At 48.5% G+C, this 26,984-nt stretch overlaps 1 protein-coding gene across 7 annotated transcripts in view; it reads left to right on the top strand.

Moving 5' to 3' along the window:
- Positions 1–26,984, top strand: part of Git (ARF GTPase-activating protein GIT1) — a 240,005-nt gene that overhangs the window by 10,540 nt on the left and 202,481 nt on the right. For all 7 annotated transcript variants that reach the window (XR_016284798.1, XM_089555369.1, XM_089555368.1 and 4 more), the window contains 3 exons: positions 11,531–11,633; positions 18,788–18,874; positions 26,106–26,236. Coding sequence is in view for 6 of the 7 variants with exons in the window: in XM_089555369.1 (XP_089411495.1) it covers positions 11,531–11,633; positions 18,788–18,874; positions 26,106–26,236 (321 nt within the window). In the remaining variant the exon portion in view is untranslated. The remainder of the gene's footprint in view (positions 1–11,530; positions 11,634–18,787; positions 18,875–26,105; positions 26,237–26,984) is intronic.

The following is a 26,984-nucleotide window of genomic DNA, read 5'->3' as shown; positions in this document are numbered from 1 at the left end:
CTAGTTCTGTCTATGGAATTAGACGTCCTCATGCTTTGCCGTTTCTTAACCAGATCTTTAGTCTGGTGAGATAGCTTCCTGGTATCCTGTTGAACCATCGTACCGCCTACTTCTGCGGCGCACTCTGTAACGAGAGCTGTGAGTTGATTGTTCATTGTTTCAACATTACGGTCGTCATCTTCAGTTAAAGCGGAAAATCTGTTCTGCAGCGACATTCTGAATTCCTCTACCTTCCCTCTTAATGCAAACTCGTTAATAACCTCTCGCTTCACTAGTTTCCTCCGTTCCCTCTTCAAATCTAAGCTAATGCGAGACCTTACCATTCTTTGGTCGCTACAGCAGACCTTACCGAGGACCTCCACATCCTTTACGATGCCATGGTGAGCACACAGTATGAAGTCTATTTCATTTCTAGTCTCACCATTGGGGCTTTTCCATGTCCACTTCCTGTTTCCTTGTTTGCGGAAGAAGGTATTCATGATCCGTAAATTATTTCTATCCGCGAACTCTACTAATAACTCTCCCCTACTGTTCCAAGAACCTATGCCATAGTCACCTGCAGCCTGGTCTCCAGCCTGCTTTTTACCCACCTTCGCATTAAAGTTGCCCATCAGTACATACAGCAGAACTTTTTGCTGGGCTAGTTGGTCCATTCTGACATTGGTGAAAACAGCGCGAAAGAAGAAGCCCGAAGGCGAAACGAGGAAGTGACAGGAAAGAGCGCTGACTGACAACTGAATTTATTGAGCGAAACTCGTGCAATATATAGGAAGGCAGTGGCAAAGATAGTCAGATGCAGTCAACGTCACATGGTGCAAACAGCCATAAAAGCGATAAAAACAAAACAGGGTGATAAAGCTAACAGTGAACTGAATCTCAATAGGGATGGTAACAAAATGAAAACTACACTCAATGACTATACACAGTTAATGTCTCATGGTGTAAAGAGCCATAAAAGCGATAAAAACATAACAGGGTGAAAAGGCTAAAAGTGACGTTGACTGCATCTGACTATCTTTGCCACTGCCTTCCTATATATTGCGCGAGTTTCGCTCAATAAATTCAGTTGTCAGTCAGCGCTCTTTCCTGTCACTTCCTCGTTTCGCCTTCGGGCTTCTTCTTTCGCGCTGTTTTCACCAATGTCAGTACATACAGTGTACGGTGATTTTACTTTGGTCATCGCCGATTCCACGTCCTCACGGAAGCTTTCAACTATCTGGTCATCATGGCTTGATGTAGTCGCGTAGGCCTGCACCACTTTCAGCTTGTACCTCTTATTAAGCCTAATCATGATAGCTGCCACCCTCTTGTTAATACTATAAAACTGCTCTATGTTACCAGCTTTGATGAGGAATCCCACGGCCAGTTCTCGTCCGTCCGCTAATCCACGATAGCACAGTATGTGCCCGGCCTTTAGTACTGTATACGCCTCCTCTGTCCTCCTGTTCTCACTAAGTCCTATGACATCCCATTTAATACCCGCTAATTCCTCCAACAGCACTGCTAAGCTAGCCTCAGTGGATAAGGTTCTAGCATTAAATGTTGCCAGGTTCAGTCTCCAATGGCGTCCTGTCCGGAGCCAGTGGTTCTCAGCACCCTCTGCTGCGTCACAGGTCTGACCACCGCCTTGGTCCGCTGCTCTGCAGCCCCTGGGGACTGAGGGCTGAGGGTTAACTGGTGTGTTCATAGAAGGTTGTGGCCAAGTGGGCGGCCAAATCCTGTTCTAGTGAGGAAGTATGTTGTCGGTTCAGGCCACCGAGATCAGGCCGCACTCCAGGCCTGTTCGTACAGTTCCATTGAGACATGGAGTGTCCTCTTTCTAAAAAAAAAAAAAAAAGGTGGAGAATTGCGAACACCGGCAGCACCTACACCGGCGGCTCCGGCAGGGGGGCTGGCCCTACGCCTTGCTAATCCTCAGCGCGAGGCCCAGAGACCCAGCGTCACAAAAAACGCGGCCAAAAGAGGCCAGCGCCCCAGAAAAGGGAGCTGGCGAGGACCGCGGGTGGGAGGGCAAAGAAAGGGCCCACCTGAGTCTCCCAGCACTGCAGGCCGGACAAACCGAGTGTTTTCTCGGCGAGGGCAGGCGCCGTGGCCAACTACAGCAGGGCAATGGGTGGACCATCCCAAGCTGCAGAAACGGCCCGCCGCCGTGGCCAGTGGTTACAACGCTGGGCTGCTGATCCAAAAGATGTGGGTTCGATCCCGGCCGCGGTGGCTGAATTTCGATGGAGGTGAAATTGCTAGAGGCCCACGTGCTGTGCGATGTCAGTGCACGATAAAGAACCCCAGGTGGTGGAAATTTCCGGAGCCCTCCACTACGGCGTCCCTCATAGCCTGAGTTGCTCGTTAAAGCCCTAGAAACGAACCAAACCAAGCTGCAGAAATGGTCGAGAGACCGCCGACCGGCCGCAGGAACTGGCAGCGGTGGCTGGTAGCTATACAGTCGTTACGGATATCTTTCAGTACTTTCCCGTAAGGCTGTTCTACACCCTGATTTTGTAATGCTTGCATGACTGCTGAGGTTTGCACTGAGTCAAATGGTTTCTCATAATCAATGAAGGCTGTATATAGGGGCTGGTTGTATTCTGCGCATTTCTCGGTCACCTGATTGATAGCGACCGCCGACCGGCCGCAGGAACTGGCAGCGGTGGCTGGTAGCTATACAGTCGTTACGGATATCTTTCAGTACTTTCCCGTAAGGCTGTTCTACACCCTGATTTTGTAATGCTTGCATGACTGCTGAGGTTTGCACTGAGTCAAATGGTTTCTCATAATCAATGAAGGCTGTATATAGGGGCTGGTTGTATTCTGCGCATTTCTCGGTCACCTGATTGATAGCGACCGCCGACCGGCCGCAGGAACTGGCAGCGGTGGCTGGTAGCTATACAGTCGTTACGGATATCTTTCAGTACTTTCCCGTAAGGCTGTTCTACACCCTGATTTTGTAATGCTTGCATGACTGCTGAGGTTTGCACTGAGTCAAATGGTTTCTCATAATCAATGAAGGCTGTATATAGGGGCTGGTTGTATTCTGCGCATTTCTCGGTCACCTGAATGATAGCGTGAGTATGGCCGATCACCGAGTATCCTTTAAAAAAACCTGCCTGATCATTTGGCTGATTGAAGTCTAAGGTTGTCCTGATGCTGTTTGCGACTACCTTAGTAAATACCTTGTAGGCAAACAGACAGTAAGCTGACTGAGACAGTCTCAGTCATGTCAGTGGACACCTGAACTGCGCTGCAAGGGAAGGTGGGAGGGAAAGGAGAAAGAGGTGCCGAAGTGGAGGGAGGGCTGCAGAATAATTTTGACCTCCTGGGGATCTTTAATGTGCACTCAGATTGCCTTCTTGTGGGCTTTTACCTCCATCAAAATGCTGCTGCCGTGGTCAGTAGTTATTTTCTGCAAGCGACACACTTGCAGCACAAGAAGCATCGCACATCACAAGATTTAAGGCATCTATCATAATTTCTGCCGACCGAAGAGACTGGTGAAGGGTTTAGGGGGTCGAAATTTGATTCTACACCAGGGGTTCTGTGTTTGTGGGTTCTGCGAGCAGCCACACTGATCTTGTGCCCTTCTCTTGGGCAGCAGACAGTCTGTTAAAACTCATTTCCGAGCTCTTCTTCCCCAGCTTTGTAGTGGTGCACCAGTAATGGCAGTGCCGACAAAATGGTGCGGAAGCGATGGGCATGGTGCACTTGAGTTGTTGTGTGGGATGCCTGTCTTGATTTTCTCTGCGAGCACACAGCAGAGTCCCAATCCTCGCACAAGGGAGGCATTAGTCGAAACCAACCACACAGCATAGCGCCACTGCCCAGGCAGTGCAAGAAATTCACCCGAGATCCTCCAGGCTGTTATGCAATGCAAATGGGAAGCCTAAAATCGAACTCGGAATTTTGTAGTTGACAACAACAGTTGTGGCCATAAAGCGAAACTTCATGTAACCTCATAATGGCCAAAGTCAAACTGCCACGTAGCACGATTTAGGTGTGGTCTCTCAAAGCTTTGTCCCGCAACTGAAACTTTGATGAAAAACGCAAAGCTGAGATCACCCCAATATCCTCTGTCAAATAAAAGAATTTGTCTCACTTAAAAATTTTGCCCAGCTTATCCTTACATGATCTTTCTGAAAAAACAGTGTCAAAAAGTTTGCTATCACGAAGTTGAGACTACATTGAAGCATGCAGACATAATTCTGTACCGTGCCATTCAAGTCATTCAAGCCCGTACACTAAGCTCTGCCGGCTTCTTTCCGTCGGCGTCTGTGAACGCTATCGGCTAACAATTGTAAAAAAGAAACAACCTGTGCAAAATCGCACTTTAAATGCCCTCAACAGACAGATTGTATGGTCAAATGCCATGAATTATCAAAACATCAGATTGTCTTAACATGACAATTCACTACATATGTGAGAGTCATTTAGGTTCTTGGCAAAATGAACTAACTCTACCTTTCACTGCTGTCTGCTTTTCCTCCTAAGGTAGCATCATAAACTCAATTTATTTATTTATTTATCATCATACCCACAGCGCCATTGTCTGGCATTACAGTGGGGGGGGTTGAACAAAAAGTACACAAATCCTACCTCATGCAGGTGGTTACAAAAAAAAAAGATAACAATGAGATAGAAAGAACACGGAATTATTATACATAAAAAATGTCACAGCATGGAAGAAAATGAATCATTTGATAATATGGACACTACTTCCTCAGACAGCTTGTTCCATTCCGAAACCGTTTTAGGGAAAGAAGACATTTTAAAAAGGTCAGTCCGGCATCTGTATTCTTTAACTTTAAGTGGATGATCTCTTCATAAAGACACGTAATCAGAGTTGGCTATATATTTGGTTTTGTCTATTCCAGTTCTAGAATGAAATATGTTATGAAATAATTTTAAACGCAGAACTTTCCTACGTTTTTGAAGGGAGTCCCAACCCAAAGATTTTTTCGCGCTCGTTACACTAAAATATCGCCCATAGTTGTTGAAAACAAAACGAACGGCCAAATTCTGAACTCTTTCTAGCTTTTGAACGTCGAAAGGATTTCGGATCCCAGACTGTGCAAGCATACTCAAGTATGCTTCTAACGTTTGTATTATACAGCAGTTCTTTAGTCTTTAAGGGGAAAAGTTTAGCGTTACGTCGCAGGAACCCTAACACACGACAGGCTTTGGCAGTAATGAAATCCATGTGACGATGCCAAGACATTGAACTTGTGAAATATACACCAAGATATTTAAATTCCAACACTGAAAGCAGTCTGCTATTATTTATGTTATAAGTGAAAATATGGGGAACCTTCTTTTTAGTGAAACACATATGTACAGATTTTTGTAAGTTAATATGCATTCCCCAGTTCTCACACCACTGGGCCACTTTACACAAATCCTGCTGTAATGCATCACAGTCACTTTGATTGTTAATAATTCTATACAATACACAATCGTCCGCAAAAAGACGCATGTATGAAGAAATGCCTGAAAAGGTGTCATTCATGTAAATTATGAACAGTAATGGGCCGAAGACGGATCCCTGGGGCACCCCTGATGTTACAGCCACCTCATGCGACTGTTTCCCGTTGACAACAACACATTGACGCCTAAAGCTCAAATATTCCTTTATCCTCCTATTAACGTCCTCATTTATGTTGTACCAGTATAATTTTTGTATTAACAAGGAATGTGATACGACATCAAAGGCCTTCTTAAAATCTAGAAAAATACAGTCAACAGAATATCCCTTATCCAAAGCACTTGACAGGTCATGTACAAATTCGGTAAGCTGGGTGACACACGAGTAACCACTGCGAAAGCCATGCTGATTAGTATTTAATAATGAATGTATACTAAGATGATTCATAATATTAGTATACAGTCCTTGGTCCTAACAATTTACTCTCCAGGACCCTGCAGAAACTTTCACTGAGCTGTAGCCTGTCATCGTATGTTCGAACCATACAAACAACTCTTTCAAAATGCTCACAAAAAAGAAAGCGGTGAGCACCTTCTCCTTTGTGTGCAGGGTTTAACATTTCAGCCGCACCCTTCGCGTCCGTTTGACTCTCTCTCGAGCTGCGGAAGGGCGAGGAATGACGTCAACCCCCGTGTTAGTCACTCCTTGACCACTGTCTCTGTGCCCTGTCCAGACACTGTGGCAGTGCCGAACCCTACTACACAACAATGGTCTTCCGGCAAGGGTCCCCCCTTGGAGCTGGCTGCACTATTCTCCTTCTGCTGACATAAACGAGTTCCCCGTGCCTTTCTCTGTAGCCTGGCGTCACAAACTTGCCGTGGTGGCTTACGACGTTGTTTTTTTCGCCTGGGGATCGTCCCACACCTTTTCAAGGAATCGCGTTGTTCAGTGCTTCCACAGTCGGAGTGCTTGACCTCTGTTCTTCTCCCTTTTCGAGAGCTGACTGCAACACGAAGCGGACACGACCCTTTGCACGTCGCGGCCTTTTTGTGGGCTTACTGCCACTTTCACCTTTAGACGACAACTTTCTGGCATTTTTGGGGGGTTTGTTCTCCGACCTATCCGCACGCGTCGCATGATCAGAATCTACACTCTGATATGCAATGCAGTTCCTTTCTTTAGGCTTTGGAATCAACCTCATTGCTCTTTACATCAGTGACAGTTGGCACTGCTAACTCTAGATGAGAGCTCTTCATTTCTGTTTGCTCTGGCAGTTTCACGGCTACCCTCAATTTCACTTTTGGAACCTGTAGACTGGGGCACCTCTACTTCTTCCTTTTCACGCCCGTGCCACTTGGACGCCCAAACAAACTTCTTTCTCGTGGCATCGTGCTTATCCAACTCGGCCACGGTCTGGCGTGCCTTTCCCTTAAGCTGTCGGGTTGGGTGTTCCCCTTTTCCAGTTTTACCTCTTAGCCGCTTGCACTGACTCCTGTTTCAAGTCAACGCGGTGACCCGGCTCGGCAGTGGTATCGCATGCCTTTTTCTTACACTCTGGTGTCAGGTGCTCCCCTTTTCCTGCTACACCTGTGTTCAGACCAGACGCCTGCATTCGTCCTTTTACCCTGGCATCGCGTTGATCCAGCTCGGAACCTCTCTTTGGAGTTGTTGCGTTTTGTTCCCACCTGGGCCGATTACGCGCCTGTTTCGTATTCGCAGCGTTGAGACTTTTACACTCCGCGACAGTCTGATGCTTAGCGGGTTTTCTCGGGACAGAAGCCGCTTCGTGCCTAAGTGGTTCCTTCGCTCTAGCATCGGAGTGCATCCAGCCGCCTAGGCACTCTGTCCTAACTCCGAAGTGACGGAATAGAGCTGTCCTTACTGTTCCGTAGTCATCCATCTCCTCATCGGACAGGCTCATAATGACATTAGCAGGCTGAGATGGCAAAGGGATACTAGCATGTAGCTCCAAATCTCTGTCTAATTTCGACTTCTCACAGCTACTTTCAAATTTGTCAAGAAATTTTGAAATGCTTTCGCCTCTCTTGAATACTCGCAGCTGAGATCACGTCACATCTTAGTCTCCCTTCCCAATGCTCTGGTCGACTTGTGCCAATATACGCTTGTGCTCAGTCTGTTCAGCCTTTTTTTGCAGCTTATGACTACCTTCTTGTGCATGTTCTGGCACTCTGATTCCTCACTCTCCGCTTCTGTCCAAGTTCGGCATCCTTCATTCTTGACTGCGCCTCGTAGCATCTCAACTTCAAGCTGCAACCTTTTCAACTCCAGCTCCTGTTCCTCTATTTCCCGCTTCCCTTGCTCTGCCTTTAGCCGTTGCTCTTCTACTCTTTTCCGCTCATTTTCCTCCTCTTTCTTTAGTTCGGGTTTGAGCAGTTCCCAAGTAAACGACTGTTTCCTCGTCGGCAGTTTCTAAACGCGATTTACAGACATCGGCTCTCTCCATCTCCTCCTGTACCACCGCACCCAACTCCTCGCACACCCTCTAGCAAATCTGCCTCCGGCCGTGTCTCGCTGCTCCTAGCCCTGGCTTTGCTGTTCAACTGTTGTCGGGAGTTTAACACACCTCACCGAACAACCTCCCTCGATTCCCAGCAGTTCAAAGTCCCAAACACTCGAAGCCTGGCCAATCTCAAGCAAAGTCCGAGCACTCACCCAAAGAAGCAATACCATGCAGCATCCAACCGCTGCCAACCAGTTGTCGAGGATGGAGGGGCCCTGGAGTTGTTCAGGTCCGCATGTCCCGGCTTTGAAGGATGATGGCAAACTCTGGGAGTTATTCTTCCCAGGCCCACATATGCAGGTGTTGTGCATCTTACATTTGGAGTCGCCAAGGGGATGGCAGTTCTAATGTGGGTGGCAATGTACACTATATATCGCACCTTCTGAAAGCATTTTAGGATGTGCTAAGAAAATTTTCAGGTAAGTTCACACAACTTTTCTGGAAGCCATAATTTAATAAAAAAAGAAAGTGCACAAATTACTAGAGAACACGGTGCTTACTAAACTGAACGAAACAGCAAGAAAAAAGCGCATATGTGGCCCTTTCACAAGCAACATCAACCAACTGTGAGGGGGGGGGGATGCCTTTGCACACGTTGAAGGCTGCTGGGGCACTTTGGGACAAGAAAAAAACTTTGAGAGCCCCTGTTGTACACTATTGAGTAATGTGGGAATAGTATGTCTCAAGGTTGTGTGATGCGTAGGTGGAAGCCATTTTTCCCTGTTCCTCGTAAGTCGAGGTCTCGTGTTTGCTTGTAGCTGGGCTATGGATTTAGTAAAATTATTTTTTTCTTTTGTAAAAGATTTATTGATTAGTAGTGAGTTATAAAGGCAGAGCACTGGGAGAATGTTACATATCTTGAGCAGAGTGAGGCAAGAAAAACATGTTAGCAGTATATACCGAACAGGTCTTTTTTTGAGGTAAGTGCCAGTCACGCTGCAGGTAATATTAGTGTAGTGAAGAAAGGATAATTGCAGAGAGGAATTCAAATTCGGGGTGTGCAAGGAAGTGCCACCCGTGCAGCTTTTTGATATGGAAGGCTCTCCTCCTCCATGCCTATTGCGGCCAGTTCCACCCACCCTCCACAGTTGACAGGGGGGCTGAAAACACCTCCCTGGGGTGGTGCACGACCTGGCTTTGTCTCCTCAGCTGACACGACAGGGAGGAGGTCTGTTGTCAAGAGGGCACGGTTTTCCAAGGGCAGATTCCAAACAGAGAGAGTACTGTGGTCATAGCTCACTTTGATGGTGTATAATGATTACTACTGAATAGGTCTCAAACTGGGAGTTCATGGGTAGCAACCAACTCTCGCCCTTGATTAAAAGGGCCCCGCCACAGTGGCTCAGTGGTTACAGCACTCGGCTGCTGACCCGAAAGACGTGGGTTCGATTCCGGCCGTGGCGGCCGAATTTCGATGGAGGCGAAATTCTAGAGCCCCGTGTACTGTGTGATGTCAGTGCACGTTAAAGAACCCCAGGTGGTTGAAAATTTACGGAGCCCTTCACTACAGCGTCCCTCATAGCCTGAGTTGCTTCGGGACGTTATACTCTGTGGGCACTTCCTTCAATCCCTCCGTGCACGGGGTCAGTACATAGCCCAAGAGTGGGCTTCCTTACATGTCCCGGGGCGTGCAAAGAGAGAGACCCACTGCGTGGTTCGAGCACCGAGCCGTAAGGGATCCGGTCTGCTCTTGCCGCGCTCGTGCGCTCTCGATCCAAGAGAAGTAGCACGTCTGCAGCACACGTATTTATCGTGCTGACAACTACGGTGCACACAAGCACTGCATGTGCCACTCCTTCAACCCGTGCGCACCTGACGTCCACCGCCACCCGACAGCGGGCTGCAGATGATGCGCGCGCAGACCGGTGCAGCGGGAAAACTCTAGTGAGAGCTGCAGCTGACTCGGGTCAGCGGCGGCGGTTACTCGGCAGGTTCCGCAAGGGCGGGGCGCGAGGCTCTCGGCTCGCGATGTTCGGGACCTGTGCGACAAGGCACGCGAATGCCCGTCAGCAAAGGCCTCGGGGACAGCGAATATCGGCCGCTCACGTACTTTGCCGCTTGCGTCGGCCCGTGTTCCGCCCTCGTCGCACGCCCGCCACCAACCTCCCACAACCGAACAACACAACTTCGCCCCTACGTCACACCCCCGCAGCCCAATCAGTGGATCCCCCCCTGTGCAGTGCAGCCGGGATCCCCGTGAGACCGGAGGTCCGTGGTTAGGCAGCATCCAGAGCCTCCGCTAGCGGACAGGGTTTTGCAGCAGTCGAAAAGGAGCAGCACAGGCTGCCCTTGAGACGGCGCGAATCCCCACAACTCCGATAAACCAAACGTTGATTGAAAGCAGTTACAATCTGCATGGTCAGGGGATGTCAAGGTCAAAAAGGATTCAGAAATGTACAGCATGTCCATTAAAACTAGACCCTCCCAAAAGGTTTTCTCCGATGATCAGTCAGTGAAAGGTGAGAAGTGTGTCTCCTCTGTTGTCCTTTCTCTTTGTGCATTGGCATAAGTTGGTGTGCAGGGAGTGCCCATACTTGTTCCTGGGAGTTGATGACAAGAGTAACACTCAAAATGGTGCCAACTGCAGTAGCGAGACTGGATCCTGAGTTGGAGCATTGGAGAGTGCCCTGCATTTATGGGAATATTGGTGATGTTCAAGCTATCTGCTGGGGTAATGGCTGCGTCATCAAGCGACTCTTATTGGTAGAAAGTGTTGTGTGTCCTACACTCATTGCCTGTGCCACAGTCTCAAGAAAATTGGGACGAAAGCGAGTGTTCGCCTGGTTTTTTCAGCCCCTGAAAAACTAAAGCCGTGCCCACCGATAAATGTCCCCAATAGCTGCAGTGCACCATTAATCACAGGAAAAAAATTGCTGAAATGTACTGAAAGCATTGTTTATGACATCCCACTCTCTTGTAGCAAGTGGTATGTTGGTCAGTCTGGTCGTTGCTTGAATTACAGGATTCGTCTACACAAAAACAACTTGAAGACTTTTGCTGGCACTGTAAGGAGTCCAAAAAGAGAGCTGGCCTTCTTAAACAACTGCTGAGTAGTTCCGTGTTCACCTGATTTTCATTATTTTTTCCGGGTGCATGCCCCTGTTTGCCCCCACGAATCACGTCTGTCTTGGTCGCCTAGGTTTCTGTCAGTCGGAAGTTAGCGCCTGTGTTCTGTGCGTCTGTCCCTTGTCCCGTTTTAAGCTTCCTTGCATACCATGGATCACCGGTACTGACTCGCCCAAGTTTCTACCCTTACGGGTTAAAAGTGGATCTGCTGATGAGTAGTTCGCTACCTGTTAACTAGAGCAAGGATCTTGCTCTGTTGCCTTCCCTAATCGTTGGAGGCCATTTAGCTGACTGCATTCGCTGTTGCTTGCATATGCCAGCACGCAAGGCTTCGTTGAACCAAACACGTGTTGGGCACGCAGAAATGTGGGGAAATCTTTTCAGTGAAAGTGCTTCCTCTGTCATACTCCGGAAAATAGAGGTCAGCCAGGTAGAAAGTAGAGATGTGAAAGCAAGATGATTGTCGTCCGGTTCTTGAAATGGAGTAAAATTGGAGGTGGTGACATCCACAGTGATTTCCTTGCTTGCAGCCCGGTTAAATCCGAGTTCATCCGTGCCAAGCACCAGAACCTGGCCTTTGTGCACCGAGCGGCCAAGGAAGGGGAACAGCCCACCCAGGAGGACCTCAGCAAGGTCGGTCATTTCTTTGTTTATTTGCTGCAGGCTGAAGTGCAAAGCATGGTTGCCCGTCTGTGGGGTTTTAATTTGGGGAAGTAAATACGTTCTCCCCGTTTAACCTCGGCTGACTGAGTTCAAAGCCGCCGGACTCCACCCCGTGGTCGCGTATACACTACCGAGCGCACGCCGACCACGGCTGGCCTTGCTTTGAGGGAACAAAGGAACGACACTTTGGCTGACACAAGCAAGCTATTTATTGCTGCAACAACAATAACGCCAGCTAGCAACAAAATACGCTGAGGAATCTAGGATGTCCGACTCACCAGCACGGTTACGAATGAACGTTCGCCCACACTAAGGCAAGAGGGAAACTCCGAGGCCGGACGGGACGAGATGCGGGGTGAACATTCCTCCCCGCGAGGGTTCGCGCTAGCTGGTGAAGAGCGGATCCTCACACGAAACGTCAATGCGCTTCCTCAGCCGCAAGCAGAAGAGGGCCGTCTCTGCCCCGCGCGCGCACAGCAAACACACCATCCGTGGCGCTACTGTCGCTGCGATGCCAGTGCCCTCCCCTGTTAGTTGAAGTTGAGGGTGCATTGCGGGAAAGCGAACCACAGGGGACGAGTGCATCCCCACATGTTCTGCCTCCCAAGAGGTCGCAATTACTGGACCCTCCAGTACATGCCTCAACTCAGGCCTCAAAAGCTGTAAGCGCAAATGTTGTGGTTGCTGCTGGGAATTTCAGGAAAGAAGACTGCGTTGTTGTTACAGTAGTGTTCTCTAGCTTTTTATTCTCGTCGTACTTTATTTCTTGCCCAGAAAAAAAAATGAAATGCAGTGTCTTCAATGACACCAGTGTGTTGAAAATAATCAACTGAAGCTTGTTTTCTGCCTCTCAGTTTCGAATTTAATTTCTGTCACAGAGCCATTGCAATCGGTTTGCCACTGACACGCAGCAAGTCACGCGAGAACACCAGCCAGCGACCAGCAAAAATGATGGGCTCTGATACATATCACGCGGTGAAGATGCTTTGCTGAATTGATATCTTAGACCGGTAATTAGTTTAGAAAGCTTTAAAGGGCACAGAATAATTGGGAAAAAAAAATGCAGGACTTGAGGGACAAAAGAGGGACAATATTGTGCCATACTTATGAAAAGTGCTTAGTGCAGACCAAAAGAAGCCACACTGCATGGGTGGCGCTATTCAGTAATATGCGTTGTGGGGCTAGTTGGTTCATACTCAGATTTCTTTTATGCGCACAGAAAGACGACACAATAAGACAAGGTAGACAGGATGGAGCGCAAACTTTCAACTGTTTTATTCTGGAAAAAGTACATGACATTTATACCAAAAAGAATGGATAGTCATCAGTGCCACGTGCAAGCCAACACCCAGGAAAAGCACATAGGAAGGGCACGGGTGACTCACCTCTTATGTAACTTATCTAAAAAGGCAAAATCTTTGTCATATATTGTCACAGATGGTGCACTGACACATGAACTACCACTTTTCCTTATATGGTAGGCCTCAGCCAGTTCTCGCGCAAGCGTGTCAGTGCTCCTGCACAAGATGTTGGTGCCTTGGAGCGTTGCATCACACAGTTTTCATGCTTTCTGTTTTTTGTCGTTATCTTTTCCACACTCACTGATGTGCGCCGGCAGGCGCGAACCGGTACCGTTCTTCAAAGACAAATTGCGTTCCCTTAGCCGCTCATTAACACATCGGCCCGACTGCCCAATGTACACCTGTCCACACTTCAACGGAATTTTGTACACTACCCCTTTTTCACACTTCACAAACTTATTAACATGTTTGATTTCGCAATCTGAGTTGCGGCTACCATCTTGCGAAACTAGACGACACAGTGAAGAGAGTTTCCTTGGGGCCGAGAAAACCACGGGTACCTTAAACTTGTTAGCCACGCGCTTGAGGTTATGAGCCACTTTATGCTGATGTGGGATGACCACAGGTTTCACTTTCTTTTTTGCAACTGCAACCATCGTCTGGTTCCTATTCCTTTCTTGTTTGATCTTCTTGAGAAGAGCTTCAGCAACTGAACTCACTACTATCTGGGGAAAGCCTGCCTGTTTTAGCTTAGCAATCTGATCGTGAAAGCTTTCCAGCGCCATGTGACAACAGGACTTTCTTAGAGATGACTCAAGGCACATCAAAGCGATAGCACGTTTAACAGTTTTCGATTGCTTGAAATCAAAAGGCAACAATTTCTTCTGTGCACGCAGTTGGTACTTCCAGCAAAAGCCTTCGTCCTTAAGGGTTATTTTCAAGTCTAAAAATTGCAAACAGCTGTCATTGGAGAGTTCAAAAGTAAAATTCAATCCTTTGGAGAGTCGTCTAAAATTAGTATGTCCTTCACGACTTGTGGATAGGTCAAAGGTGATAGTTTCTTCGAAACAATGATAAAGTCGTCTACATATCTAAAAATCTTTAGCGTGCTACCGTTTTCAAGCGCCTCGGCCAATGATCTGTCCACACCTGCGAGAAAAATGTTGCAAAGCACCGGGGCCGCGCACGTTCCGATACAGATCCCATTTTTGTACATAATTATACCCTTTAAAAGAAACAGTGGTGGAACTGAGGTAAAACTCCAGGAGTACAAGGAAGTTGTCAACCGACATACCAGCGCTGTTTTGAAAAGACACCGCTCCGTTCATTTCTATGCACAACCTGACAGCAGCCAACAGCTCGCCAACAGCAGCCAACGGCCAGCTTCATCAGAGATTGAAGCTTCCTGGCGGCGATATGCTCGGTCTCTCAGCACAGCAAGCGAAGCCAATCCTTGAACAGACGAACCTGTCTCCATACCTCAGACCTCAAGATCCGGCACACTCTCTTCACACGTGGGAAGCTGACCACATGCGTAGGTACTTTGCGGACCGAGCAACACGACAGCTCACAAGAGCGGCCCGGCAACCAAGCTCAAAGGCGAAAAAATGACTGCAATAGTGACTACGAAGCAGGGGGCTATTAAACCAATGACTATGAATGTGTTCTTGCGAGTAAAAATTTCTTTTTTACATCTTCTCTCAGCTTCCCTCAAAAGACGCGGGTTCGATACCGGACCGCGGCGGCTGAATTTCAGTGGAGGCGAAATTCTAGAGGCCCGTGCGCTGTGTGATGTCAGTGCACGTTAAAGAACCGCAGGTGTTCCAAGTTTCCGGAGCCCTCCGCTACGGCGTCCCTCATAGCCTCAGTCGCTTTGGGACGTTAAACCCCGATAAACCAAACCAACCAACCAAGCAGCTTCCCTCAGCCACTTGATGGTGTTGCGCCCTGGATCCAATCCACACACCGTCAAAACACTGGCCCCTTCGATGCTGCCATCATTAAACGAAAGAACAGCACCCAGTCCTGCCATCCTTAGGGTCCGAAGCCTAACACGCGCGCTTTGTAACAGTTTCGATGAGCTCAACACTTCCACCACACTGTCTACACACACAACTCTGTGTAATTGTGGCACAAATGGTGTACATATCCATTAAGGCATATTCGCTGCCGCTCTTTAGCACATCCAGTTCCTGGAGGCACTCAGAAAATCTTGAAAGCTTCGATGCCAAGGAGTTGGCGCGTGCAGCGTCCCATTGGATCACCGACTTCCTTTTGCTTTTTCACCATGAGTGTAATGGTTTCCGAGAAATTCACGCCTGACGAAGTCCTTCTTTGCCATGGGCAAGCTACACCGGCACAAAGTACAATACACACAGGAAGGGAAAGCACTCGGACGCAGCTGCATGAAGGTTGCAGAAACGTGGAAAAAACATGCGCAGCACCTCAGGATTGTCTTGGCTAAAAAAGACAGCTGTACAATAGTTGCTGCACAATTTTTTATATGTAGCTTATATCAGAAAAGCTTTGAAATCAGGTGGTAGACTTTTTGGTTGAAAAAATTGACGATAAACGTGGAGGGTATCAGGAAAGAGGGCGTGGCCGCTCACTATTTGGTTTCGGAAAAAACATTTTTGAGCCCAAAATATGCCTTTCTGAAGAAAGTGGGATCATGGAACATGTGTAGAAAGAATTGAACTTCTCAAATTGCAAAAGAAAAAAAACAATTTTTTTTTATTTCACCTTACCCTTAAAGGGACTATGCAATGAATTAGAAGTCACTTGTAAATGTTTTTAATGCTTATAAATGATGCTAAGAAGCATTCACACCAAGTATGAGTCTTCAGAACTGAGCCGGCAATTTAAGAATTTTTAAATAATCGGGGTTTTTTAAATTTGCAGGCTGATTGGTGTCTTCGTAGTGATTGACTTTGAATCTACAATTGGAAAAATAGACGTCACCAGTCCCGTGACGTCGGCAGGCGAGTCGAGGGGGGAGAGGAGGAGCGTAATTTTTAATCATCTATAAATAAATTCATTGTTATTGATGCGCTAGCTCAAAAATTCTTGCGCTGGGGTGACGAGTGATGGAATGCCTATCTTACATATTCGCAATTATTTTACTGCATAGTCCCTATAAGGTCCTTCCGTATGTGGCTCAGTTCACGACCTGTTTTTCTTGGGCTTGAGCAAATCCTGAAGGCCCGATTAAAAAACGTAGAGGCAATCGATCGTTTGTGTCCTATTGGGTGCGCTGAATGAAAATTTAGATATTTACCCGTGTGGGTAGGCTTCCTGTATACACTCGTCGCGAAACTGTTTCTTGTTCTTTCAACAAGGACGTCAAGGACGTCATGGGACGCTAAGTGTCCCATGTACCATCCAGCAAGCTCCGAAATCATCTGGTATGGATGAAAGACCCTTGGGAGAAGACAAGCTACCCTGGCGTCGTCTACAAAATTCCTTGCAAAGATTGCAGCGCTTCCTACATAGGCGAAACTGGCAATTTCAGAAGAGGATTGAAGGAACACCAACATGACGTGAAGAACAAAAAAGTCACTTCTAACGCTCCAGCAGAGCACAGTCAAGACACGGGCCACCTGATTGACTGGGATTCTTACGCACGGATACTGGAAAGGGAAAAACTACCCGCCTACTGAAGGAATCATTACACATCCAAATGACAAGCAAAGCGATAAACAGGACGCGGGGAAATCTACCTGAGCTGTACATGCGCTTTGTACGCAACGCCTGAACTTCATAAGTAATGGCCCATCTTGTTTCATTTCCATTGTGAACAAGGCACCCGTAGCGGTGCCGAAATGTCATTGTGTTGATGTTTTGCATGTTTTTCTTTTCCTCTGTGACCTCGGCGAGTGCTGTTTTCTTCAATAAACAGTTTGCCTTTAGACCTAAAAGATGGACAGAGACAGCTTTGATTACACAAAAAGAGCTAATAATTAAAGCCTTTGAGAAGAAATGCCTGGTCCTTGGCATTTCTGTTGATTTTTCAAGGGCTTGCTTAATCTGCTGCTACAAAAACTGGAACACTACGCAGCTAGGGGAGCCACTTTGTCTTTGCTAAAACCGTACCCAGCTCATCGCAGACAAGTGGTTGCTCACAATAGCCAGTTATCGAGCCTGGAGCCACTTCTTCGCCAGGGAAGCATAATGGGGCCCTTGTTATTCGCATCAGGGACATCCCTGCTGTTGACCTTGGGGGCTTTGCTGGCAATATTACAGCTCTGTTGTCGGGTAGCACAGAAGCCGAATTATTTTTGCGAGCCAATGAGTTCCTGGAGTATCTTGACGAGTGGTCAAGAAATAACCATCTGAGAGTGAACTCTGAAAAGACGAAGGCCGTCTTATTCCGAACAAGAGACAAAACTGTTGACACCAATTTCACCCTATCACTAGGAGGCAAAACAGTTGCAATCGTGCAAAACATAAAATGCTTAGGAGTAATGTTCTCAGAGTGTCTCACCTGGGACGAGCAGGTCAGTCATGTTTGTAAACACTGAATTGTTTCAACAGTCTTATTCAACAACTTAGGGGGTTCTAATTGGGGAGGTAAATACGTTTAACCGCAGCAATTCAAAACTGCGTGGACCCCACCCACTGGTCGTGTATACGCTACCGAGCGCACGCCAGGCCTTGCTCTGCGGGAAGAACAAAGGAACACAAGCAAGGCATTTATTGCTACAACAACAATAACGCCAGTTAGCAACAAAATATGCTGAGCAATCGAGGACGTCCGACTCACCAGCACGGTTACGAGCGAATGTTCGCCCACACTAGGGCAGGGGCCAGGCAGGACGAGATGCGGGGTGAACACTCCTCCCCACGAGGGTTCGCGCCAGCCGGTGAAGAGCGGAGCCTCACGCCGAACGTCAGCGCACTTCCCAGGTCCCCAGCTGAACAGGGCCCTCTCTCCCCCGTGCGCGCAGCGATCGCGCTCTCCGTCGTGCTGCGACGCCCTCCCTTGTTAGTTAAGGTAACTAGCCACACTAAGGAGGGTGCATCACAGGGAAGCTAACTAAAGGGGACGAGTTGAGGGTGCACTGCGGGGAAGCGAACCACAGGGGACGAGTAAGACACACTTCCGTCTCAAGTAAAGGTCAAGCATTCTTTCTCGCATCACTGACTTACTGTCTCACAGTTTGGGGAACCATGACCCAGCACAACACAGCAGATAAGCAGGCATACTACATTAAATTTGGCATTGTAAAGATCACTTCTTTGTTTCTTTTCAGATTACTATCAATGTACAAAACTGCTGTTATTACGAATAATGAAACCACTCTCTCTCTTATAAAAATATCTCCCTGTTGAACTGCCTGTGATACCCGCTCTCATTTTCTTTGGTCATTGCCTCTTTGTCGCACCAAAGAACGGTATGCAATCATTGTCTTTTGTGCTGCCAAAATACCACAGCGTTATAGAAAATAACAACATATCGCCAAGAGACATCACACTGAAGAGCCTAAAAACCATTTTGTACCTTTTTGAAGGCGTTTAGCTACAACTTGCTCTCAGCTGTGAATAAAACTGTAACTTGGGTGAATTGTGCTTCCTATGTTGTAGACTTGGATGATGTGATGCTCTTGTTTTGAGTATTTATATTGCTGTGAGTGTTAGGCTAAATGTTGAAATGCAACTGTGTCATTCACGTTGGACTGCCTTGTGAGCAGCAGCAGTGTGGGGGGCCCAGTAAACTCTCTCCCCCCACTCAGAGAGTGAGAGATGGGGACTGTCTCTCTCTCCGGCGTCTCCCAAGTGCAGAGCAGTGCAAAGGGAGACTGATGTTGTGATTGTGTGGTGCAGCAACTGCATGCCAGCGTGCGCACGGCCAACCTGGAGACCAGCCTGCGTCTGCTTGCCCAGGGGGCGCTGCCTTCCCACCTGCACCCTGTGAGTATGCAGTAAATATCACCATCAGCAGCAGCCTGAATATCTCCAATTAGCCCTGTCCTTCGCCAGCTGCGGCCACCGTATCCCTGCAAACTTCTTAATCTCATCCGCTCACCTAACTCTCTGTCGCCCCCTTGCTGCACTTGCCTTCTCTTGGAATCCACTCCGTTACCCTTAAGGACCAGCGGTTGTCTTGCCTTCGCATTACATGCCCTGCCCAAGCCCACTTCTTCCTCTTGATTTCAACTAAGATGTCATTAACCCGCGTTTGTTCCCTCACCCACTTGGCCCACTTACGATCCCTTAATGTTCCACCAATCAATTTTCTTTCCATAGCTCACTGCGTTGTCCTTAACTTAAGCTGAACCTGTAACGAGTTGGTGGACCGAGCAATGCCGAGAGGCGGACCGGCTCGGCGGTCGCCGTCAACGGCTAGGCTCGAAGAAACGGACGATGATGCACGCGCTCCACTGCGCAACGAACAACTGCTCCTAGAGCTGTGTCCTTTTTATTGCCTTGCTCGCAAGTTCTAAACCGTCGGCACCGGGTGGCGCCACAACACAAAACATGAAAACGAAACTGTAACAGTCCTCCCCCATTAGTTTGTTCAAGAAGAGAAGAACATTATGGAGAGTAGCGCTGCACTGGCTTGCGGCTTCTCGTGCTTCTTCGCAACTGAGGCGTGCTGCACGCTGACTTGGGAGAGTTCTTAGCAGTCTCTTCTGTACCACCAGTCACGTTCACAGTTGTCTCTTCTGTGCCACTAGTACCACTCACGGTGAGGTCAGAGTCCACAGAAACAGCCAAGCTGGTGTCACACTCTGTTGATGGGTGGCTGGAAACGCCCTGTGTTCCAGTAGGTTCAGGCCTCCATAGTTCAGGGGTAGGCTCAACGATTTCTTCGACTTGAGGACGTAGGTGGTCGCCGTGCCTATGCCAGAGAGTACCGTCACTGAGACAGACTGTAGCTGCTGACTGACCTGTAGTGCTCGTGACACGTGCGGGTACCCACGGTGGTCCTCGACGAAAGTTCTTTGCGAGTACGTTGTCTCCCACATTCGGCAATGGAGAAGAACGACACCCTTTATCGGCCTGTAGTTTCTGCTTCAACTGTCTCAGCAGCACTGAAGTGTGTAAATTTGGGCGAAGAACATCCAAAGGTGTCTTGAACATCCTTCCCATGAGCATTTCACACGGTGCTCTGCCTGTGACTTCATGTGGCGTGGTTCTGTAGTGAAATAAGAACCGCGAAATCTGGGTTTGGAAAGATCCAGATCCACTCTTCTTGATCTTGTTCTTGACAGTCTGTACGACGCGCTCTGCCGCACCATTCGAAGCTGGATGGTAGGGAGGCACAAGCATGCGACGTATTCCATTACGTGCCAAGAATTCCAAGTACTGTTCACTTGCAAAGGCAGGCCCGTTGTCGGAAACTATGAGATCCGGCAGTCCATGCTGCGCAAATGTTGTTCGCAAAGCATTGATAACAGCATCCGCTGATGTTGACCCACTTTGAATAGGCGTCAACAATGACCAGGAATGTATGACCCATGAATGGGCCCCCAAAGTCAACGTGAAGTCTTGACCAGGGCCTCTGTGGAAACGGCCATGGCGTGTGCTGAATGCGTTGCGGTGCACGCAGGTAAGCTTGGCAGGTTTCACAGCTCTTTACACTCTTAGTGATGTCTCCATCAATTCCCGGCCACCAGATGTGGCTTCTGGCAATTGTCTTGCTTTTCTCAATACCAGGATGCCCTGCATGAAGTATCATTAGGATTTTGGCTTGCAAAGATTTTGGGATAACAACTCGGGAACCCCACAGCAAGCAACCTTCGTGGAGGCTGAGTTCGCTGCTCCTTGCTGTGAATGGATTTCCTTCTGGTCCTGCTGGAAGTTTTTCCCCTCGCAGGACAGCAAGAGCTACGTGGCTCAGGAATGGGTCCTTTTTTGTAGCTTGTGCCACAATGGCAGGTGACAACAGTCCTGGGTATGCTTGTTCAAGCATGAACATTTCAGCAGGTGCAGGTAGATCCACGTTGTTTGCAGGCAACGGCAACCTACTGAGAGCATCCGCATGACCTAAGTCCAGACCAGGCTTGTACACAAGCTTGTACTTGTATGCAGAAAGTTTCAATGCCCATCTGACTAGTCGTGGTGATGCTTGCACTGGAATGGGTTTGTCATCATTCAGTAATCCTAGTAGAGGCTTGTGATCCGTATAAGCAGTAAAAGGATTGCCCCACAAGTACTGGTGGAACTTTTCCACACCAAATACAAAGGCTAATGCCTCTTTGTCGAGTTGGCTGTAGTTTTGCTCTGCACGAGACAAACATCTGGAGGCAAAAGCAATGGGCAGTTCTCGACCATCAGATTCTCTGTGTGCCAAAACTGCGCCGATCCCATACGGTGAGGCATCGCAGCTGAGACACAGTGGCTTCCCTGGGTCGAAATGTACTAGGACTGGGGCGGATGTTATTAACTGCTTCACTACATTGAATGCATTTTCTTGCTCTTTTCCCCACACCCATTTCTTCTCGTTCATGAGAAGTAAATGCAAAGGGCGGAGGCGTCCGGAAAGGTTTGGTAGAAAACGCCTGTAGAAGTTCACAAGTCCCAAAAAACTTTGAAGCTCCTTGACGCCCCGGGGTGCAGGTGCATGAAGGATGGCAGATACCTTGCTCAAACTTGGAGACAGGCCTTGTTTGCTTATGATGTGCCCGAGGTATTCAACTTGTCGGACGAAAAAATGACACTTGTCGAACTTCAACTTAAGTCCAACATCACGAAGTCTAGATAGGACAGCACTGAGGTTGCGAAGATGCTCCGAGTCATTCGAGCCAGTGACAAGGATGTCATCGAAATATACTGCAACATGTGGCAGCCCTCGGAAAAGGTTCTCCATCTCCCTTTGGAACAAGGCTGGTGCTGAAGCTCTTGTGACACCCCATCCTTCAGGGCAAAGGGCAGTGGCCGTGGCTTGAAAAACTTTGGTACAGCATCTTGTGGAACATGGATTGTGGCTTCTGGACCCTTGAAAGTTCCCAGGCTCTGTTCAAACACCTCAGGAAATGCTTGAAGAAGGTCCTCAACATCAGAAACAGCATGAACGTCTGCTTCCACGCGAGCAATCTCAATGCCCAGTTCTCGAATCCAGTTCCGGCCCAGAAGTGTAGGTGAACGTTCCCCAGTCAGGAATAAAGGTAGCACTGCTTTTCTGTCACGAAACTGCACTGTGACATCCGCTCTACCTTGAACTTGTGTGAGCTCACCCGAGTAGCTTCGCAGGAGTACATCAGACGGCATGACAGGTACTGACGGTAGCAGCTCCTGAAGACGATTTTTTTCCATGACAGAAACGCTCGCACCGGTGTCCAGCTCCATACAGAGCGGTTTACCGCAAACGCTGACTGTTACGGTGAAGGGTGGTGACGGCGCGACGGTGTCGACTGGCCACATGTCAAACACGTCGGCAGAAACGTCGTTGTCAACAGTGTTGACTGGATGAGTTCCACACGAAGTTTTGCGAGCCGGAGGCGCGGACGCATTTGCATTTGGCTTTGTGAATTTTCCCTTCCGTGACAAAGCGTGCTTTTTCTTCGAGTTGCACACTCGAGCAATGTGTCCCTGCTTCCTGCAGTAATTGCACGAACTACTGATGTGCTTGCACACGGACGCGAGGTGTTCATCCCCACAGCGGTAGCATGTGACACGCCCCTTTGATGCCGCGACTTGATAAGTGGAAAGCGCGCTTCGGCTTGAGCTCGCTATCTCGCCGGCATCTTTCTTCGCAGCTTCCATGGCAAGTGCAGTTTGTACAGCGTCTTCATACGTAAGGTCTGCTTTCTCGAGCAGCCTCGTCTGCACGGCTGTGTCGTTGATGCCGCACACGATGCGGTCCCTCAACATGTTGCTAAGCTCAGTTCCGAAGTTGCAATGTTCAGAGAGGCTTTTGAGCGACGCCACAAAGTTACTGACTGACTCGCCCTCCGCGCGAACACGCGTGTTGAACCTGAAACGCTGCGCGACAGCAGATGGCTTGGGGCAGTAATGGTCACCAAGAACAGAAAGAATTTCTTGCAAGGTTTTGTCTTGCGGTTGGGCGGGCTTCACGAGATCCCGCAAGAGAGCATACGTTTTCTGTCCACAACAACTAAAGAAGACTGACTTCTGTTTTGCTTCTGCAATGTCATTCGCGATGAAAAAAGCTTTAAGGCGATCAACGTAGCAAGGCCACGCATCTCCCCCTCCTCCGTCGAACGCTTCGAGGTTGCCGAACATTGGCATGACGGAAATCTTGCGCGTTGAACTCGTCAGAACAACGAAGAACTCACGTGCGCAGAAGGGGCGTAGGAAAGACGAACTTGAACTTGAATTTTTCTCCTCGTCGCCACTTGTAACGAGTTGGTGGACCGAGCAATGCCGAGAGGCGGACCGGCTCGGCGGTCGCCGTCAACGGCTAGGCTCGAAGAAACGGACGATGATGCACGCGCTCCACTGCGCAACGAACAACTGCTCCTAGAGCTGTGTCCTTTTTATTGCCTTGCTCGCAAGTTCTAAACCGTCGGCACCGGGTGGCGCCACAACACAAAACATGAAAACGAAACTGTAACAGAACCCTCTTTGTTAGCCTCCACGTTTCTGCCCCACAGGTGAGTACCGGTAAGATACAGCTGTTGTATACATTTCTCTTGAGGGATATTGATAGTAAACTGCCATTCATGATCTGAGAAAACCTGCCATATGTGCTACACCCCCTTCTTATTCTTCCAGTTATATCGCTCTCATGATCCGGATCTGCGGTCACTGCCTGCCCTAAATAGACCCCTAAATATTCCCTTACTACTTCTAGCACCGCGCCACCAATTGCGAACAGCTGCTCTCTTGCTAGACTGTTGAATATTACTTTGGTTTTCTGAGTGTTAATATTTAGCCCCACTGTTCTGCTCGGCCTGTCTAATTCATTGATCATGCTTTGCAGTTCAATTCCTGAGTAACTTAGCAAGGCCATGTCATCAGCGAATCGCAAATTAATGAGGTATGCTCCATTAACTCTTGTTTATTTATTTATTTATTACAAATACCTCATGGGCCCTCGGGTGAGGGCTTTACATGAGGGGTAACTGTTCCCCAGCGGTTCCCATTCCAGTCCCCGGAATACCTCCTGTAAGCAGGCAGTGAAGAGCATTGGTGAGATCGTGTCTCCCTCCCTTACACCTTTCCGTTGTGGAATTTTATTGCTGACTTTATGGAGAACTATAGTAGCTGTGCAATCGTTACAAATATCTTCCAATATTTTCACATAACACTCATCCACACCCTGATTCCACAATGCCTTCATGACAGCTTAGATTTCCACTGAGTCGAATGCTTTCTCGTAATCAATGAACGCTATATATAGGGGCTGGTTATATTCTGCGCATTTCTCTGTCACCTGATTGGTAACTTGAATATGGTCTATTGCCGAGTATCCTTTACGAAAGCCCGCCTCATCATTTTTTCAGCACTATAGCCAAACGGGCGAGTTTGTGGTACATATTGAAGGCAAACTGCGTAACGAGGCAGACAGAGTGGAAGAAAACACAGGACAAGCGCTGGCTCACAACTGAAATTTATTAAAGGAAAGCAGTACATTTTATAGAAAAAGTGGCCAACTTATCAGCTAGTACACAGAGTACCTGTGTTTTCGTCCACTTTGTCTGCGTCGTTGCACTGTTTGCCTTCAACTCATCATTTGGCTGATTGAAGTCTAAGGTTGTCCTGACCCTATTAGCGATTACCTTAGTAAATACCTTGTAGGCAACGGACCATAAGCTGATCGGTCTGTAATTCTTCAAGTCCTTGACGTCTCCTTTCTTATGAATTAAGATGATCTTAGCGTTCTTCCAAGCTCCTGGTACGGTCGAGGTCACCATTCATTGCGTATACAGGGTGGCTAGTTTTTTGAGCACAATCCCTCCTCCATCCTTCAACAAATCTGCTGTTACCTGATCCTCACCAGCTGCTTTCCCTCTTTGCATTGCTCCTAAGGCTTTCTTTACTTCCTCCTTTGTTACTGGCAGGATGTCCCATTGCTGTGCTCCACTGCCTCTCTCGGTAACATTCTGACAATGACATTCGCTGCTGTATAGATTTGTGTAGAACTCTTCGGCTACTTTAACTATCTTATCCATATTGCTTTGTCTCCTATCGCATACATCTGGTTTCTCTTCGCTGCTTGTAGGCTCTTTGGAGCGTACCGGAGGCCTCAGTGCCTGGCAGCTGTGACACCAGGCACAGCCCCTTGGTTTGCCAGAGGAATGTGCTTGCTGTTTCCCCCTTAGGAACCGACACTGGCATCCTTGCAGTGGCAGGTGTAAGCAGAGCGGGTACAGTGCACACTATCGGTCCCTTTTACTGATGGGTTGAGTGTTGGGGGCCATCCGTCAGCTGTGGCAGTTTCCTTGGGTTAAAATTTATTTCCTTCTGAGAATGATACTACATTCGTGTTGAACTGCTCATTCAAGTTCTTGGTTGGTGTCCTGACTAGAATGGAACCTTTTTTCTCTTGTGTGTGTTGTGAAAAGGGAGCTGTCTTTTTTGTACAGAGTTTAGTCTACTGCAGCGAAGTCACAAGAACAGAACAGAGGCACTCCTAAGGCGAGAGTCTTGTCTTTGTTTCTTTGTCCTGTATCTCCTCTTTTGCTTCAGCTCAGTCGGCAGATAGCGCCTCCCCTGTCTTTGTTGTTTAGCGCTGTGTGATGTGCTGGTAAGCTTTTGGCGCTTGGCCTTTGCAGTCTGTCTTTGCAGCCTTTCTTGAATGGCATGGTCTCCAAGGGACCCTGCGCAGGGGTGGCTGCCCAAGCAGGTGTCCTCATTGTGCCAGCAGCACCACCTCTGGCTGGCTGTCCTTGCGGAGGACATTTTGCACAAAAATTGGGTGTGGTTCAAGCACTGCTGAACGTGGTCAGAGGGTGGACAACCGCATGCAGCTTGGTCACTGGATGGGCAGCACCCTGGCAGTGAATGGTTGAGTGTGCTCACCCAGTGAACCTTGTTGCCTGTCTGCCACGTGAGTGCATGCAGCCCATTGGCCCATGCATACCTATTACTGAGGCGTCCGCTGACCCAGTTCCTTTCCTTGAACTGGTCACACGCCAGTGGGGCTTGAGAGCTGCGTTTCTGCATTGTCTCGTCTGCCAGAGTCCCCCCCGTTTGTTAGGGAGTCTTCACCTGAGCCCTGGTGGTGGCGCAGGACAAAGGGAGCACAGCCCTGCACGTGGCTGCCCACAGTGGCCAGGCCTGCCAGGTGGAGCTGCTGCTGGTGTACGGGGCCGACCCCACCGCCAGGGACTGCCACGGGCTCACCCCCGCCCACTGCGCCAGGTGAAGACTCATTCATTTATTAGTATTCAGCCAGGGAGGGAAGCCCCTGACAAGAACTCACTTCCCGTGGCACAAGTATCCTCCCTCACCTTCAGCTCTTTTGGTGCTAAGGTGTGCGGATGGCACAGGGAATCCTGATATTGCTTCTTGAGCTTCTGCTGTCCCCACCTGTGGGTTGCAGAAGCTGAGGGAATATGTGACAGCGTATGTAATGCAGTGGTGAAATGAAAGAGGCAAGAAAACAAACAAAAAATGTTGGAATTAGATTGTCTGCCATCTTGTTCTCGGTGGTGGCGGTGCAAGTGTACGCGCAGGATTAGCCTGTCTGGAGGTTGTGGAAAGTGTAACAGTTGAGTATGACCTGTGAATGTGGCTGTACTTTGGGTTGTGTGCTGTTGCTGGAGATGTGATGGGTGGCCAGTGTATGGAAGTAAGGAGGTGACACTCAGTGCCTTACTGCGGGGGTCAGTGCAACAGTTGTGGTGGGGAAAACATTGGTGAGTGTCATGTGAAGTAGTGAGGTGTTGTGTGCTTCAAGGACAGGAGGAAGCAGTTTTTTGAAGAAAAACAGGCGGCCCATTGTCACGATTGGACAAAAAAAGGAGGGATGAGTGAAACACTGGGCCTAGGGAATTGGCGCGTGGGAGAAAGAGGGAGAGAGTGCAGAAAGGTTGGAGAAGACGAGGCGGAAGAAGAGGAAAATGAAGTGGACGTACAGGAGAAGGTGTGGTTGTTGGCACACGGCTGC

The sequence above is a fragment of the Amblyomma mixtum genome, chromosome 8 (assembly GCF_055824585.1).
Source record: "Amblyomma mixtum isolate Tamu chromosome 8, ASM5582458v1, whole genome shotgun sequence".
In the NCBI taxonomy this organism is placed as follows: Eukaryota; Metazoa; Arthropoda; class Arachnida; order Ixodida; family Ixodidae; genus Amblyomma; species Amblyomma mixtum.
Note: the sequence above shows the minus strand (reverse complement) of the source record. Positions and strands in the feature narration are given on the sequence as shown.